The sequence below is a fragment of the Melospiza georgiana genome, chromosome 3 (genome assembly GCF_028018845.1).
Source record: "Melospiza georgiana isolate bMelGeo1 chromosome 3, bMelGeo1.pri, whole genome shotgun sequence".
Taxonomy (NCBI): Eukaryota; Metazoa; Chordata; class Aves; order Passeriformes; family Passerellidae; genus Melospiza; species Melospiza georgiana.
The window spans coordinates 78,844,530-78,861,572 of record NC_080432.1 but is presented as its reverse complement, the minus strand read 5'-3'; the positions used below and the strand labels follow the sequence as shown (position 1 = coordinate 78,861,572).

General features: G+C 38.7%; 1 protein-coding gene across 1 annotated transcript in view; it reads right to left on the bottom strand.

Moving 5' to 3' along the window:
- Nucleotides 1–10,565: 10,565 nt before the first annotated feature.
- The window catches only part of FRK (fyn related Src family tyrosine kinase), a 46,833-nt gene continuing 40,355 nt past the window's right edge, over nucleotides 10,566–17,043 (bottom strand). Inside the window, exons 6-8 of the mRNA XM_058019928.1 lie at nucleotides 14,664–14,845; nucleotides 12,611–12,776; nucleotides 10,566–10,759 (exon numbers count right to left, since the gene is read on the bottom strand). Of these exons, the coding sequence (XP_057875911.1) occupies nucleotides 10,566–10,759; nucleotides 12,611–12,776; nucleotides 14,664–14,845 (542 nt within the window). The remainder of the gene's footprint in view (nucleotides 10,760–12,610; nucleotides 12,777–14,663; nucleotides 14,846–17,043) is intronic.

Sequence of the window (17,043 nt, the reverse complement as noted above, 5' to 3'; positions counted from 1 at the left end):
GTAAGATTTTAATACATCCTGTTCTATCTCCAAGTCCCTTTTTCCCAAACTCATAATTGCTGGAAAACTGTGTGCAACTCAGTGATAAAGCAGGCTTGCTTAGTTTAAAACAATGTCTGTTTCCTTACATCAATGTTCTGCCATTCTTAAGCTTTCTTCTCTCAACCCACCTATCACAATTCAAAAATGTCATGTCGATGCTTTATAGGCAGACGCCTTCTGGATTCTTCTTAGAAACAGCAGCATCCTTGAATAATTTATACCAGTCTGTTTCTGCTCTACTTTTTTGCTGCACTTCAGTAAGCTTCCATGAAGGAGGGAGAGAAGGAATCAAGTAAGCAACTGCTAGCAAATGTCTGCCTCTACATCCAGCATTTGTCTTCTATCATCCCCATCCCCCCACCACATCAGGAAAGACAGGAAAGGAAATTCTCTCAGAAATGTTTAAGGTTGAATTCAAGTTCAAGACTAGCAAGGCTTTCCACAGCTACAGGGATCACAGCAGGTAAAACCAAGTTGAGAAAATACCTGCATGTCAATAGCATATGTGGCATCATAACTGAAAGATGTTTTAGTGAAATTTGGGGTTAGGAGGCAGTTTGACCATGCTGGGGTCTCCACACAGGGTTTTAAATTGCCTCCCAAACTGTTCTATTACTGAAATTTTTTATGTCTTTGCTGGAGAAAATTTAAAAACAAAGCAAAACAAAATCAAACCACATACATATAAAACTCACAATCACACACTCACCACCTCAAAAAAATTGTAACCTGCAAAGACTGCAAAACTGCTAAAGTATTCCTTTTTAATCTGAAACACTGAGCAGGAGAAAAAGCAGAGGAGGCACCACGGTGAGGGTCAGGCCAGAATACCCCTGCTCTGAAGGAATGGCACAATTATGACAACTAGAACTATACTGTTATTTTGTAGCTCCCTATTCATTACAGCAGAACCCAAGTGGACGATGTAAGCTGTTAGATGCTGTGAGATGTGGGTCTGCCCCAGCTCTGCCCTATGCCAAAGAGCCTGGAGACAGAAGTGACTGCTGTATAACTACACATCTCATTGCTGCACTCACTACAGAGACTGTGCTGAAGGCTTGCTGATGTCATGCACCACATAAACCTTGAAAAAACCTTTTGCAAATTTTATCTCAGCACTACTGCCTCCTAAAACAACACAAGGAAAGCCAGTGAAAATGCCAAAGGAATTTGTGCCTTTGAAACAACTTGATGGCTTTCTTTAAATAAATTTTTCCTAGCCAAAATAAACAAAGGACATCTAAATCCTACTAGACTCAGATGTGTCACAAGGAGACACAGCCTTTTAGCCTCATTATCTTGGAAACACCCAAAGGAAGATCCCAGTTACTTGGCTGTCTGTTCTTGACTGCATTGCTGGTCTTTAGACAGGAACATTTTATCCCCATAGGCATGCTCACTATTTGCTTGTCTTTTAGTCCTACCTCCACCTACATAAGGTAGACAAATTATTTTCAGTAGCTTTCACTGTAAATCAAAAGTAAGTCTGTGTTTTCTACAGGCCATTCTTCACCCATTAACTGAATCCAGTAGCAGCATCTGCAGTAGCACAGGGTAAAACCAGCATTTTGCTGGACACCTGCAGTGTACTGAGCTCCAAGTCATCTATGATGGGTAAGAAACAATGGCATTTCGAGACCTAGCTCAAAATTCCACTCAGGAGACTCTTAAACTTTCATCTTCCATTTTTGAAACAAAAACACTGAGCATGGATGACCAGGGGATAAAGCCTTCACCTAATCAGTTTCTCAAAAGTACAGAGAACATATATCTTCATTGCAGTTATTGAAACTTCTGCTAACTTACTTGATTTAACTTCACCAGGTAGTGCAAGCTAACAGGGAGGCCAAATCAGCAAAAAATTGCAGAGTCTAACTTGGTGATGCATTTTTCCAGCTTTCTCAGTAAGGCTGGTAACATGTTCTGATTTTCTACAACTATTTGGTAATGGTACCAGGTTACCTTGTGATGTAAATCTTTCTCTATTATAGCCACAGAGAATGAAGTTATACCTTTGACTGCAGCATGGGGATACCATAGAGAAAACTGTTATTTCTTAATTTCAAAAAGCCTCTTTGAAGCGTCAGAAGGTTTCTAAGCCGCTTTCATAGCCACAGAAATGTGTTCATGTAGATTTTCTAAATTTTAATTTTAGAGGGACAGAAGTTTAATTTTGCCAATAAAATATAAAAGATAATAAAGTAAGGGGTTGGATGTTTGTAGCCTTAAGAAACAGCACCATTATGATTTAGATATCAGTCATAAGTCAATGCCAGATCAATATTTGACACTTGCACTATATTTAAATTATATTGCTCTAGAGTACATTAAGAATTCACTGTTGAGAATACAATTATTCCACAGATCAGGCTAAAGAAGAACCACTGTAATAAACAACTTATAATTGTATGTTTCCCAAAATGATGTTCCAAAACCCATCCTAAATAAATCTTTTGTAATTTCTCCTTATAACTCACTATTTAGTTATACGAAGAACTAAAGAAATAAAATATGGTTCTTCTTTAATTCTCTGGATGTTTAATCTCTGGCCTTAAGAATCATTTCACATGATAACTGATGGCTGGTGCCACATTTCTTATATTAAGGGTGATTAAGGAAAACAAAATTATTTTAGAGTTTTGGGACCTATGAGAGGATGTGATAGGCACTTATCAGACCTCCAGAAGCCACAAGTATATGAAACCTCTTACCACTGTATGAGGCAGGGATTAGCAAATTATTCCTTTATTAGCATAAGAACTGATTACAGGAAATCACAACTACATTGCATGGTCCTGAAATGGAGAGGGCAAGTGTTTCAGGAGAAAGACATGCAGAGATACAATCCTGTACCACTGCAATGCCAGGATGGGGAGAGCTGTTGGATCACCCTGCAGCTGTTTCATCTTACCAGTGACCCCACCCAGGGATCTGTAACTTTACTGGGCTATAGAGGGCTAAAGCTACAAGCTGGATGGGGAATGAGCTTGGCATGGGAGCACCTCCAACTTTTGTCTAATTTGGTCAGTTTGACACAAAAAAATTTCACTTGCCAAACTGAACTAAAATTACCTAGAAACTCTAGACAACAGTAATGGCTTTGGTTAGAACTTGCTTTTCCTGAGGTGGAGGGGGGAAAACAACCAACAAATTTTAGAAACTTCCAAGTTTAACGGGTAAAATAAAATATCCACACAAACCTGAAGATTTAAATGGATAACTGATTCAAACCCCAATTCATTTATTGATCTGAACTCTCTGCTTCCTTTTTTATCTCTTATTTATTTTCTCTTGAGAAACTATGCTAACTTTCCTAGGTCATTATCTACTTCTGCTGATGCAGAAAGTCACTGGCAGTAGGAATGGGTCTCCTGCTACTGCAACCTGAGGTCATGTAAAATCTCTCAGAGATCATGGAAAAACAGCTGAGCAGGGTATAAGCACTTTCCAAAACAAAACCTTTCCCTGCACAATTTCTGAGACAAGAACACAGACTTGGCTGTGTGTGAGCTCCAGCACAAACCACTTTTATTTCAGAAATCAGATGTTTCATCCACATCAAAAGTCAGAATGATCCCAATCAGGAACAGCTGTTTTCACATGCCATAGCCAGATGACAGCAGCTACTGGAGGCAGACAGCTGAAGCCAGTTGGGATATTCCTACACATCTCCATAGTGTGCAAACAAATATTTAAGGTTTGTCACCAGTATATGCCTTACAGGATTGTAAGGCAGAAGTTTTCTTAAACGTAATTGACAGTGGTAAAATTTACTCTCAGTTTTGGTCTCCAGTGTGTGTGTTTGCCCTTTGAGGGAAGCAGCTTAGGAGTGAGACCCTCCTGTAGTCACAGTACAGACAGAAAAAGATCTTGCCAGCCTTTTCTCCCACCAGCCATGTTTGCCAATTTATGCTTTACTAACACCTTAGAGTCACAACCTGTACCACTGCTTTTTCCTAATACACCAAAAGTCTAGTCCATTTTCTAATTCTATTTGCACAGGAAAATGCCAGATCAATATTAAGACCCTGGCATCGGGAATTTAGGGAGCCATCACAATCTCCTGTGCCCCTCCATCAATGAATTTCTCTTTCCATCACCCCTTTCCTAAAGAAGCAGGCCTGTGTTTCTCTTTCAGGGAAGGAGGGGATGAAGTTTGTAAAGTAGCAGCTCTCATACCTCATCTCTTCCAAATTAAGTACATTATTAATCTGACTATAGTAACATTATTCATTCATAGCTGAGGGTTCCCGAAGATTTGCCTGGAGTCCTGTCTCATCAGGTCCAAAGGCAGTCTGTCAGCTGCAATAGGAATCTATGTTATTATTGTAATCCAATGGCTGTGTGCAAGGCAGAAGGACAGTTAAATAAATCAGGGATGACTTCTGGATTTCTAACTTGTTACTGCATGTCTCTCTTTCCATAACTGATCTGGTATCTGGCAGAGATGATAGCATGGATGAGAGCCAGCTTGCTAAGGAGACAACCAATGCTGATGGTAGAAGAGGTGACAGTGATTACCAAAGTGTTGTGGTAGGAGTGTGGCTTCAGGTGACACTGCTGACTCTGGAGGACTGCTGTTTATGTTTGGAAGATGATGCAAAAGGAATGATGAAAGGTACAGTTTTCTAACTTTTATTTTGGTGCAAATTAATTAAGAACTAATGAGTTCTAGAAGAAAAAACAAGTTCAGTTATCGTTCTTCTGGCTTCTGAGAGGGCTGTGCAACTAAGACCTTGGTGATGACACAGAGCAGACAGCTATTTCTTATAAGAAGCTGCCTCAGAGGAAAAACAACCCACCAAATCTTTGTGTTCTTTTTTTATATTTCTGTATTTTTAAACCTTTGGCCGAGTAATAGAGCACTCTGGAATATGAGTGGGTTTTACTCTTTGCAAATGTAAATAAATAGATCATAGCATAAAAACATCCAAGCAAGTGTTTTTTAAATATCAAGGATAGAAAAAATTAGTGAGAGAAAAAAATAATGTTGAAAACCATGAAAATCATCATGACCAACAACAGAAATTTTAGAAACTTTTTTTTAAATGTAGCTTTAGGAACAATTTTTATAGCTCAACTTTTTCTCTTTTTACTTTAGAAAAATAACAGAAAAAACCTCTTTATCTCCCAGCATAACTAAAGACTCTTTTTACTCAGTGACAATTCTAATCTTCCTGTAATGATATTGGTAAATAAATGGGGGAAGGAGAAAGAAATTAAGACATTGTATCTGTCTTCTCCATATCTGCTTAATTTTGGAGAATTTATTTTGTTAAAAATAGTGGTGGGATCCAAGGTAAAATTTCTATCACAGTTTTCATTTCTAGTGATGCTGAGATCCAGAAATTGGCTAAAATTCATTTCTGGGCTACTGAATTCTTCAAACATACATTTTAATTTTCTCTGTACCAAACTAAGGCCAGACTGACTCCTTCAGCCTAATATAGCCATGAAGATTAAAATGCCAAAGTACTTTTCAGTGATTTCCCCAGCTTGCTCATATATACCATTGATTTTTTTTCTTTCACATTAGTCTTTTCTGAGAAGCCTGAGACTAAAAAATAAATTACATGGACCTGCTAATAGTAAGCGTGGATAGAATTAAGTCTTTTCATAGACCCCAGTTCAGTATTTTGTTCAAGCATAGGCAAACTTGCTTCTGAGCAAACTTTTGCAGCAGTGGCTGAGGCACACACTGGCCCAGGTGTTGTTGGAACAGGATGAAAGCTACCAAGATTTCCATAAAAATATACCAGACACTTACACCCCTTCAAGTGCAGTGGGGCAGCTCCTGCATGCAGCATTTTTACTTGCTCCAAGATACACACACTACAAGTAGCTGACCAGTCACAATGGCTGGGGGGCACTGAGGGGATGTGTTGGCACAGCAATTTTTAAAGTCATGAAACAGAAGCATGTGGGAGAGAAAGCACAAGGAGCAATCACTTGAATAAGTAATGTCCTCCATTTCTCTGTGCTGATAATTTGTTGAATCTGAACCATCACAAAAATAATGCACTCGACTGGTTTCGTTTTTTGTTTGCTATAAGTTACAAAAATACACAAAGAAAATTTATGCTCATAGTCAAGTAATTTGGAGAGCAAGTATGGCATACAATGGACAATAAAAGAAAGCAGTGAGAGACACAAGGTTCCCTCTTACCCTATCATGCTTAATACCCCTGCATATGTTGTTGAGTGCAGATTAAGTGAAATGAGTTCTTCAATAGAAGTAAAAAATAAACACCAGGGACTCTCTAATACTTACTTCTCAATTGCATTGTTCCATAACTTTCTGAGGAATGTAGAGTTTAAGAAAAATAGAGGTTCTTTCTTTACGGCTGGACATTTTTAAGTTATCATTTGTAAAACCACATAAAATGATTTAGTTGTCAAAGAATAACTGAATTACATAAATAAAACATTACATAAAAGACATTTCAGTACAATTTATGTGAAGTGAATTTCACAAGAACCAGTCTATTGTAGAAAATTCAACTTATCTCTTCCTGATCCTTTTATTCTATCTAAACATAGAAATTTATGTCAGTTCAAAAAAAAAAAAAACTATTACTGTTTGTCATAACTGAATCCATTATTTTCCCTCCATGATCCATCAGGTAAAAACAAGTGCAATAGACAGTTCTAGCAGAGCCTTGAACATAAAAGGCCTCAAGAATAGAATGAGATCTGTTAAACCTATCTTGCTGTGCACTATAACTGGAAATGATAACCTTGAGGTTTAATTTAAAACAAGTCATAGAAAAGACTTCTGACTGTAATTGTTATCTGTCACATAAATAAAATTATCATGAAATGGAAATGGGCTTGGAAAGGTACAGTTTTGCTTGTTGCATTGCCTGTAAGCAAATTGAACTCTGTGAAGGTTTATCACTCTTTGCTGCCTTCTTCCTCCAGTCTTTCTTAATAATGGATCCATTCAACTGCAAATATATGGAAAGAGCTGAAAACCAATTATTAATTTTCCCTATTACTTTTTATTTCCAGAGCTTTACTGATTCTGCTGCATTTAGCAATTTTGTCTCCCTTTTTCCCCTGCTAGCCCAAGGAAAAACAAAAATCCAAAATTAGACCTCATATTAGAATGGAAGTATTTCCCCTGTATGGCAGCAGTTTCCAGACAGGCAAAATGAGGGAGTGATTGCAAGTGCATGGATTAGGCTGGAAAAAGAAACCAATGGATCTCAGAGCAGCACCTATGCTTCCCAAGCTTGGCCTCCACTGGATTGATCAGAGAGGCAAAGGAACTCTACCAGGCACCAGATTTAGTGTAATTAGAGCAAGAGAAAAATGAACAGACTCTTTTTCTGCTTTTCCTTGCTTTTCAATTTGCTGTGAAAAGAAAGTGCACTGGTCTCAGGACACATAGCAGGGAGATGGAAACAGAGCTCAGGTTTTCAGGTTTGGAAGTCAAAGATTCACCACACCTTTTCACCTACAGTGCATCTTGGGGAGGACAGACATGCACGGGCTGCCTCAAAGACAAACGCAAAATTAATTTACTTGCTGCAGTGCCTATAATGAGACACACCAAAGTGAAGCTACCTGCTGCTTTTCAGACAGCACTGCAGGTCTCCCACCCTGGGCCAGCACACAGGAGAGGCAGCTGGCAGACCCAAACTCCATTAAGCAGCTGTGGCTGTGCAAGCACGCAAAGAGAAAGAGTGGCAGGATACAAGAGCAGGGAAAGGTGCCTGCCAGCAACAGCCCAGTGTGGCAGGCTGCATCACCTGGAGGCCATCACATGCAGCTGCCTGCTCCTCACACAGCGCAGCAGGGTGCAGCTCACTTGCAGCTTCTGCTCCTTTCAGCCTCAGGTGGCTCCTGAGGCCACACTTGGTAGAGGGAGCTTGAAACAGCTGATTGCATTTTGCAGCAGGTGGATTATTAAACACCCTCCTCAGTGAAGGGTCTCATCTCTGCCAGATTCCTTCACAGCAGCAACCACAGAGAACCCTGCCAAGGGTGTTCAGAGGAAAAATGAAGTTTTGGGGCACTGATTCACCATCTCGAGGAGCCTCTCTCTCCTTTGACTATAGGAGAAATTAAGGAGACAAAGTCACTTTAGCTGGACAAACAGACTTTCTGCTCCTTTAACGTTGGTTTCAGAATATATTCATTGTACAGGTGGGATTTCTTCAGAATTACTGATGTCACTTCAGTGGAGTTCCGCAATATCCTGTTGACTTTCACCCAAGGGCAGAGGCCAGCACAGAGCAGCTTGGACCAAATTAGTGTAATTTGGAACTCTGAAAACTTTCCCATTTCCTAGCTGTCAGGTTTTTTTTCCTAGCAGCTTGTCTCCTTTGAAATGCACACATCTAGGCTGATCTTTTAGCAGCAGTTTTGGGGTTTGGTTTGTTGGGGTTTTTTTGGTGGGTTTTTTGTTTTTTTGGGCTTTTTTTTATTGGTCAAACTCAGCTTTTATTTGCAACATCCTTGATGTCATAAGTCTGAAAAATCATGTTAGAAATACTGCTTAAACAGGAAGATCACAAGTTTGATGCAGAGATCTTTCCACATAAGAGCATTCCAATTATTATTACATAAACCCACTCTGTGGGCTTGGTTAACCTCATACTGTAACAGTGTTAAACACAGCTCCTAGCTAGACAAGAGATGCATGGATTGATGGAAGTTTGATAATCATAAATAATATCTTGTTGAGGCCATGAGCCAGAAGTTAGCACAAGTCTCAAAACAAGCATGGATGGAGGACAGCAGGAGACTTTGACTGGGAATCTCCCAGGCTCTTCCATGCCAATTCTTATCAGACGGGTTTGGCAAAGCCATTCAACCTCTTCTTCTTTCAGAGTGGATGATTACTTTCCAAAAATCACATGGATGCTATGACAGCTAATTAATTATTGCTGTGTTATGCTTTACAAATTTAATTAGTATAAAGAGGATTAGTAGAGAGAAACACTGCACAGAAAATTAAGTTGAACTTAGACACAGTGTTGGAAAGCCACTGTAGTGAGATAGAGAGAGGAGAAAAATTATAAATGAGGAAAGGGCTTTTGAATAATGAGTACTTAAGAGGTGTGTATGAAAGAAATGAGCAGTGTGCTACCTTCCAAAGTAAGAGGAGGGGGAAAGGAAATTAAAAATTAGAAGCAAGGCAAGCAAACATGATGAATAGATTTGAAATATAAAGTGAAGATAATCATATGGAAAAGATGTAATAAAAGCCACCGAGATCCAGTAATGGATCTTACTGATATTAGAGTAACATGGTAGCACACTTGTATTGACGTCACACTATGTCAACACGATACAGCTCTTAATTCCTGAATTATATTGTTAAATAATTAACTGATGAATCATAAGTAAATAATTAAAACTTGGTTCTGTAAGCCTCACAACTGAGAAAATAAAACTGTCACAGTGATACCAGATTTTAGCAGAACTGATACCGTGGTTAGGGAAAGGGTAAAAAAATTTAATGTCTATAGCCAGCTATACAGAGTGCTGGAAGAAGCTGGAAGAAGCACCTGGGCTCCATTTCTCCATTGAACAAAATAAAATGGATCATCTGTTACTTAAATCTCCTGTATTAAAGTTGAACCTGAAGAAAGTAGAAGAAAAGATTACTAATTACTCTGCAAAATACCTAGACTTGCCCTGCTGGAGAGGGTTTGTGATTTGGGGAAGCAGGATTGAAAAGACTGTCACTCTGAAACACTGAGACAGTCTTGAGTTCATGTTAAAATATCCTTTCATCCAATATCTCTAAAATTAAGAGCCATAAAATAAACCTTCACAGTTCAATGGACAATAACTCATAGATATTTAACAATCCTAAGAACAAACAACTTCTAATAATAATTCAAAATAATAATTTTGTTTATTCTTGTAAAAGGAGTACAGTAGGCAAAATATAAAAAAGATCAGCCTGTGCATCTACAAAACAAAATAATTCCTTTTCTCCCATGAATATCTCCCATTATTTTCAGATATAGCAAAAGCACATGTACTTCAATTCCAAGCAAGGCAATTAATTTGGATTCTGACAAATCAGAGCCATCAGTCACAGGATTACTTTTATTATTTTTTACAATGAAAGGACTCTGAGAGCACAGATCCTGCTGTGTAGAGCCATCACATTCCTTCCTGAGAACAAACTGATAGGAATGAAAAGTCTAACAGTAAATAATTATTCCAATAAAGAAATTACAAAAAGCTACAATAGTTACTTAGCTAGAATAATTTCAATTGTTTGTTCTTTCAACATGTTCTTTTAAAATAAATAGAAGACTAAATTTTAGAAACATCCACCCTCCAGCTTCCTGATGCTTTGTCTTGCAAAACACATGCCAGCAGCAAAAAATTTAAGGGTCTTTGAAGATCAGGGAGGGAATGAAGTATACCAGGATTCTTCAGCACCCCCAAATAACCCCACACCTGGGGTTAGGCTGACTCCACAGCCTCTGTTAGCCACGTTGGCTAGGACATGTCCTTCAGGAGCATCCTGAGGGCTCATGTCCCATGGCCTGGGCCTAGGTAAAGGAATAGAGCTCGTTGTTGAAGTAATTCTCCAGCTGGTCACTGAGGGAGTCAAAGGTGGGCCGCTCATCGGGCTCTGCATTCCAGCACTTCTCCATCATCCTGTAGAGCGGCGCTGGGCACGTCTCCGGCTGAGGAAGTCTGTACCCATTGTCCAGCAGCTGGATCACCTGGTGTCCTGGCATACCTGCAGGCCAAAAGGAGTTCATCAGGCTACTCAGGATCTGCTTCTGGGTGCTGTGTGTTCCTCTCTCTTCAGCACAGAATCACCACAGAATGGTTTGGGTTGGGAAGGACTCTAAAGACCATCGGGTTCAAAGCCCCTGCCCTGAGCAGGGACACCTTACACTAGAACAGGTTACTCAAAGCCCTTCCAGCCTGGCCTCGAACGATTCCAGGGACAGAGCCTCATCTCTTAATGTTTACCAGCCATTAAAAACCAACTCCAGCATTTCCCCACCACCTCACCCTGACTGTGCCAGCTGCAAGGCATCACAAATAAGTTTGTCTGCATGTGAGGCATTTCATCCACCATTTGGTTTTGTCAAAATTTATCAGACATCTATTTAGCTTGAATAGTTCCTAAATGCCTCTAGTCTCAGTGACTATAAAATCTCCTAAGAAAACTTGATCTGCTGCTGAATTTTCCTCACATTTAGAAACATTTTCCCTAAAATCAGCCCTATTTCCACAAGGGCAGCTGAGCAATGTTATTCCCTCTACTCCATAGAGAAGAAACCATTAATTTCCCCATCTTTGCTATACCTTTATATATTAAGACTACTGTCCTGTTCTCTTCCAATTTTTTACTCTTTAAATTAAATCTTGTATTGTGTTAATTTCTTTTCCCTAGATCTCTGATGGTGCTTCCTCCGCACATTATCCACTGCCAGCACAAATCAACATAAACTCTTCTAACTGATTACTGAGAACAAACTCCTGAAAGTAGTACCAAGTAATAAAATAGTAAAATGACATTTTATACTCTTAAGATACAGATGCCTTTGCAAAGGGGTAAAACTGAATGAGTTTTCAGACAATATCCAGAGCTATGGTGTTACATATTTTTTATACTAAAATGATTTATTTATCTGTGCGTGTGTCCATATGTACACGACTATAGTTTATATAAGACTTCAGGATATTTTGCTTTGCTTTTTTTTCTTCAGAACAATTTCGCAGGAGGTGAGGGTGGGAATCAAAAAGCAAAATCAATTTTTCCTTTTACAGAAAATATCAGTTTGGGACCCTGTGAAATGTAGTTTATGGCAAACGCACCACCCCTCAGGCCTGTACAGACAACATAACTTTTTTTTGCTTTAGTTCTTCCCTTGTGTTCTATTCACCAGCACAAAATGAGTCACAGTCAATCATCTCACTGATATCTTGTGTTATTGGAGCCACAGTTCCTTGAGCATTTCTCACAGTACTAGAAATAGTAGCTGCTCTCAGACTACTATATCTACTTTTGAGATTGGTGACATTTTATTTCCTAATTATTTAATACTTGTGATCCTTTCCTTTATGAAGACTTTTCACTGCAACAATCATACATGAGGGAGGGGGGTAAAAGCACCCTAATTTATTTTTCAGACACCTTCTTTCTGAAGTGCTTGTTCAGCGCTTCACACATAATCTACTCTTCCATGGGATATACTAAAAAAAAATTCAAAAAGGACAGGTTGGGAAACAAAAAAACCCTTCCTTTATTTCTTCCCTTTTTCACATTCCAAGAATTGGCATCTTTGATCTGATGATGGAGGAAAATAGCCAGCTGGCTTAGGTGCCTCTGCAGTGCAGATTGATTCCATCAAGAGGAAGCTTGAATGTGTGCTAACCACAGCTTTTGCAAAGCTGCCAGGAGGCCCAGGGAAGCCAGAAGGTCTGCCCCACTAAATGGACCTCAACAACCTTCTTCCTCTCTTTAAAATTTTAACCCTTGAACTTGCCCATGGTACAGGTATTCAACCTTCTTTTTTGTGTTATTCTGAAATCAAGACAAAAATTAGACATAATTTCTTTAGGTAAAAGTACTTACCATGATAAGGCATCTGCCCATAGGTGATTATTTCAAACAGAAGTATCCCAAAGGACCAGACATCTGATTTAACGCTGAATCTGTTGTAGCGGATTGCCTCCGGGGCTGTCCATTTCACTGGGAGTTTTGTTTCAGCCCTAGCTTCATATATTTTTTCATTTTCTACCTATCATGGGTAAAACAAAACAAGCCTGGTTTCAGACCTGCTTCAGCAAACCACTTAAGCATCTGACTAAACTCAGCATGTGCTTAATCTTATCTTTTAACCAAACTCTTGTTTTTCAGGTAGGTACCCATTTTCTGAAGTCTACCATTGGATTCAGCTTTGCAGTTGAAAAGTGCAGAGGCTTCATCAGAGACTTTTCTAAGGCATTTATCATTTCAAGCAAGCACACACCATTGGAGTGGCTCCTGATTAATTATGACTTGCTGCTGTGAATTCTGGACCTGGCATGCAAGATTTCAAAAGTCTGTCAAGAATGGCAGTTTTAAGCATCCTGCTGACACTAGAGACCAAATGTCTCCACGTCTAGAGTAAAGAGAGAAGGCTAGAGCAAGAGCTAATGAACTTCAGAAGATTTCTTCTGTGATTTATTGTGATGTTGAAGGGTCATTGACTTTGATAACAGTGGCTTAAGCTTCTTTTGGGGAAGAAAGAATAAACTCTGACTGATCCAAATTAACATATTCATTTCCCCTGAGCTAATTAATGTAAAGTGTAGGTGAAAGAAACAAAAAACTGTTGAGTTGCCAGTTTGTAGAATCATGTCCTTAAAGGTTTATCACAAGGACATCTAAATTTTGTGAACATTTCTTCTCTCTTTAATTCCTACACATAATTTAGTATACATAAGTCACACCTAAAGCCTCAGTCAAGTTTTTCACTTGTAAATCCAGATGTACATATACCAGATTTTGCTTCTTTGATTGTTTAAATACTGAATACATATTTCCCAGCTGCAATGCTCGATGGTTTTGAAAATACTGGTTGTTATTGACTTATATCTCTATACTTATACAGCTGGTATCTTGACCATAACACTAATCTTTAGAAATAAGAAACATATGCATTATGAGCATTGTTCATTTAAAAATATATATTTTTTTATGTTAAAGAACTTGTAATATGAACTTATGCATATTTAGAACAGTCAAAATTAAATTAAAAGAATTTTCAAAGTCCCTTGATGCCTTTTTTAAGCCATTATTCTATATTTCAGTATGTAATAAATCAAATTCTGTTATAAACTTCAATTTCTGCTGTCGGAATGGAAAAACAAAATGAGAAGTAGAAGACCTTTTTCTCTGTTTTTCCTTCTCAGTGCAAGAACATAAATAAATAATAAAATCCAAGCACAGCCTCAGAAATTATGGATTTCATATTGAAATCCATAAAATATAGCAAAATAAATCTTTCCAACACTGATTAAATAATTTTCAGAGGTAGGAAATCTCATTTCTAAACCACAGCTCTTCCAAAGGGATGCTTTAGCTGGTGACCCTTGGCATTCTCTGCCTTCAAGGACTAGAGAAAAAAAACCAAAACAGTGCAGTGGCAAAGAATTTGCATCAGAAGTAAAGCTCTGAGAGCTCACTTTACAAATGTTGCTGTAAGCTGTGGACAGGAATAAGGTCCTTTTATGATTACTACCCGTGATCACAAGCACCGTGGAGGCAGTGGGGAAGTGAACAAGGAGAGAATATATGTCAATACATTTTTATATGCCTTGCCTTACAGGCCCAGGTGTACAATCTTTCCATCAGTCCTCTCCATGTTGCAAACACTGTGGATAAAGCTGGGTATTGCCAGGATCCTTCCTGGGTGGCTGGGAGGGAAGCAGACACCAAGATTCTTCAGACTGACACAAAGGCACAAGACAACTTCTGACCTCACATGGGATAATGCAGGTAGAAGATACAAGTGAACATGTCGTAGGTCCTTTTCTCCTTGGGCTTGCCTTTGTCTTAACCCATCAATTCATTCTTTAGTTGGCCTCTGCCACCTTATTCTCCAGAGTTAAAAGCTGGGACAATTAAGCCTCTCACAACCTACCTTAAAAACTCTTGCAAGTCCAAAGTCTGCCACTTTGTAAACATTGTGCTCACCAACAAGAACATTCCTGGCTGCCAGATCCCGATGGATATAGTTCTGAGATTCAAGGTATGCCATCCCAGAAGCTACCTGAGCAGCCATGTCTATTTGATGTGTCAGGGAGATTTGAGAGCCTCCATCTTCTGTTTAAAAAGGAGATTACAAAGAACAATGTAAGAACATCAACAAGATGCTGATTTCAGACATAAATAACTGAAAACCTGCCTGGTTCAAAAAAGCCAACACAAATAAACCAAATCATGCAATACAATAAGGTAACAGCCCAGCCAAATGACAGAGATTACTGAATTACATTACTTATTTCCCAATAACTGAGCAACAATTCTTGTCCCATCTTCTCTAAAACAGTAGATAGTACATGCAGGAGTTAATCAAGGCCAGGAAGGAGCTGCTGATGCAGTCCGAAAAGAAAATCTTTTATCTACTGATAGTAACATAGTATGCATCTTTCTGATATTAAGAGTTCATAAAACTGTTCTGAACTGTGAGTAAGAGTTTATGTCCGTACCCAGTGGTTGTAGCTAGAGCTGACTAAAGATGGAAAATCACAAAATTGTCCTTGTTCCCTGTTCTCCAATGATTCTGACTAGGAAAAATACCATCTGCTGTCAAGTATAACTAATTTTCACTTTCCAGTCCACTTGACTGCTTCATGCTGTTATCTCTGTTGCTGCTACTCAGGAGTAGGACTCCTTGAGATGATTTCAAGCTGCCTCCTTCTCCAGTAGAACTCTTTGAAGCAACGTGCATGTCATTCCCACCACCAAATTCCAGAAATTGAGATTTGGCAATTGAAGATCATTGTTCAAACAACATAGTAGAAGAACTTTGAGCTGAGCAACTTGCCTCTACAAATTAAGGAGTCTCAGGCCATTAAAAACTGCAGCCAAAAATTGTAAAATGGGTAACAAACAAAAAAAATTCATTGTGGTAAAACACATTAGAGTCCAAATTTGTGGCATTTTGGGAACAGCTAACCAACCTTCTCAATGCAAAGAATTTAAACCAGGAGGCAATTGATTGTAAGCCAAATCAATATTACATTCAAGGACCAATTCACACAATCCCAAATGCTGCAGCACTGAAGCATGGCTTTCTACCTCTGTAGCCTCTAACACTCAAAACAATTTCAACTTTGTTTCAGAGCCTTGATATCAAAAAGCTGAATCCTTGCTGCTAGGCTTATTGGCAGCTCTCTGTCATCAGCTTGGTGACTTTTACTTTCTGCCTCTGTGTTAGAGGAATAAAACTTTCGTAGCTGGCAGTTTTCTCTCAATTATTTTAAATTGATTTACAGTGATAGCATGTCTTAGTACTGTTTTAAATAGCCTTCTCCAGTTGTGGCATTTTATTTGATGGAACTTTTTCATCCCACTAATGTAAACCTACCACATTTCCATTTAAAGCCATTCCCCCTTGTCCTGTCACTACCTGGCTTTGTAAAAAGTCCCTCTCCAGCTCTCTTATAGGCTCCCATTAGGTAGTGGAAGGCTACTCTAAGTTTATATCTAGCTAGCTAGCTATAGATATAGATATGTTTATATAACTTTCACACTCAAAATCAGGCACACTGCTGAATTTATAAATTTATAAATAATCCCATGGATTATTCTTTCACTGACCAAGAAAATGTAGCACCTCCATGTCCTTTTTTACTAATATTTTTTGACAAAACCCTCAACCTCATATGAAAAATTTATTAGAGAAAATATTAAAGAAGTCTTGGGGTCTGCACCCCGTTCTAAGCAATCTATCATAATCGCTCATATAGAAAAGACAGGAAAATATTCTCATTGACAGATATCTGACAATAAAAAAGAGAAAAATAAATAAGCAGCACTTTCTCCAGCGAGGGCATTGCCTCCACAATAATTCACTGAATTTCAAGACTGCATACCTGCCAGAACAAGCCCTAGGCCCATCAGAATTGATAAAAGCAGTCATACATTTATGACAATCTCATTCACTTCCAATAACAAAGAAAAGTTTTCAGGTGCATTTTTCTCATACTGGTGGCAGCTCAATAACTCTGCATAGCAGTGCTCATCAAGAACTCTCCCAAAGTACATTTACAGTGTGCACAGGGAATTCCCATGTCCATCATTATTAAGTAGCTGTCATTATGGGGAAATGTGATAGTAACTGTGAATAAAATATTAGGGACTTTTAAAGCTGGAAAAACATACCATACTGTTCTAGGAGGGGAATAGGAACAAAGAGTATCTCTGGACTTTCCTCCACTCTAGTTCGCTTTATTTACCCATAGTGCACACAGAGACAGAAGCCTTCTGAAAATATTTTCCTGTTTCCTGCAGAGGCT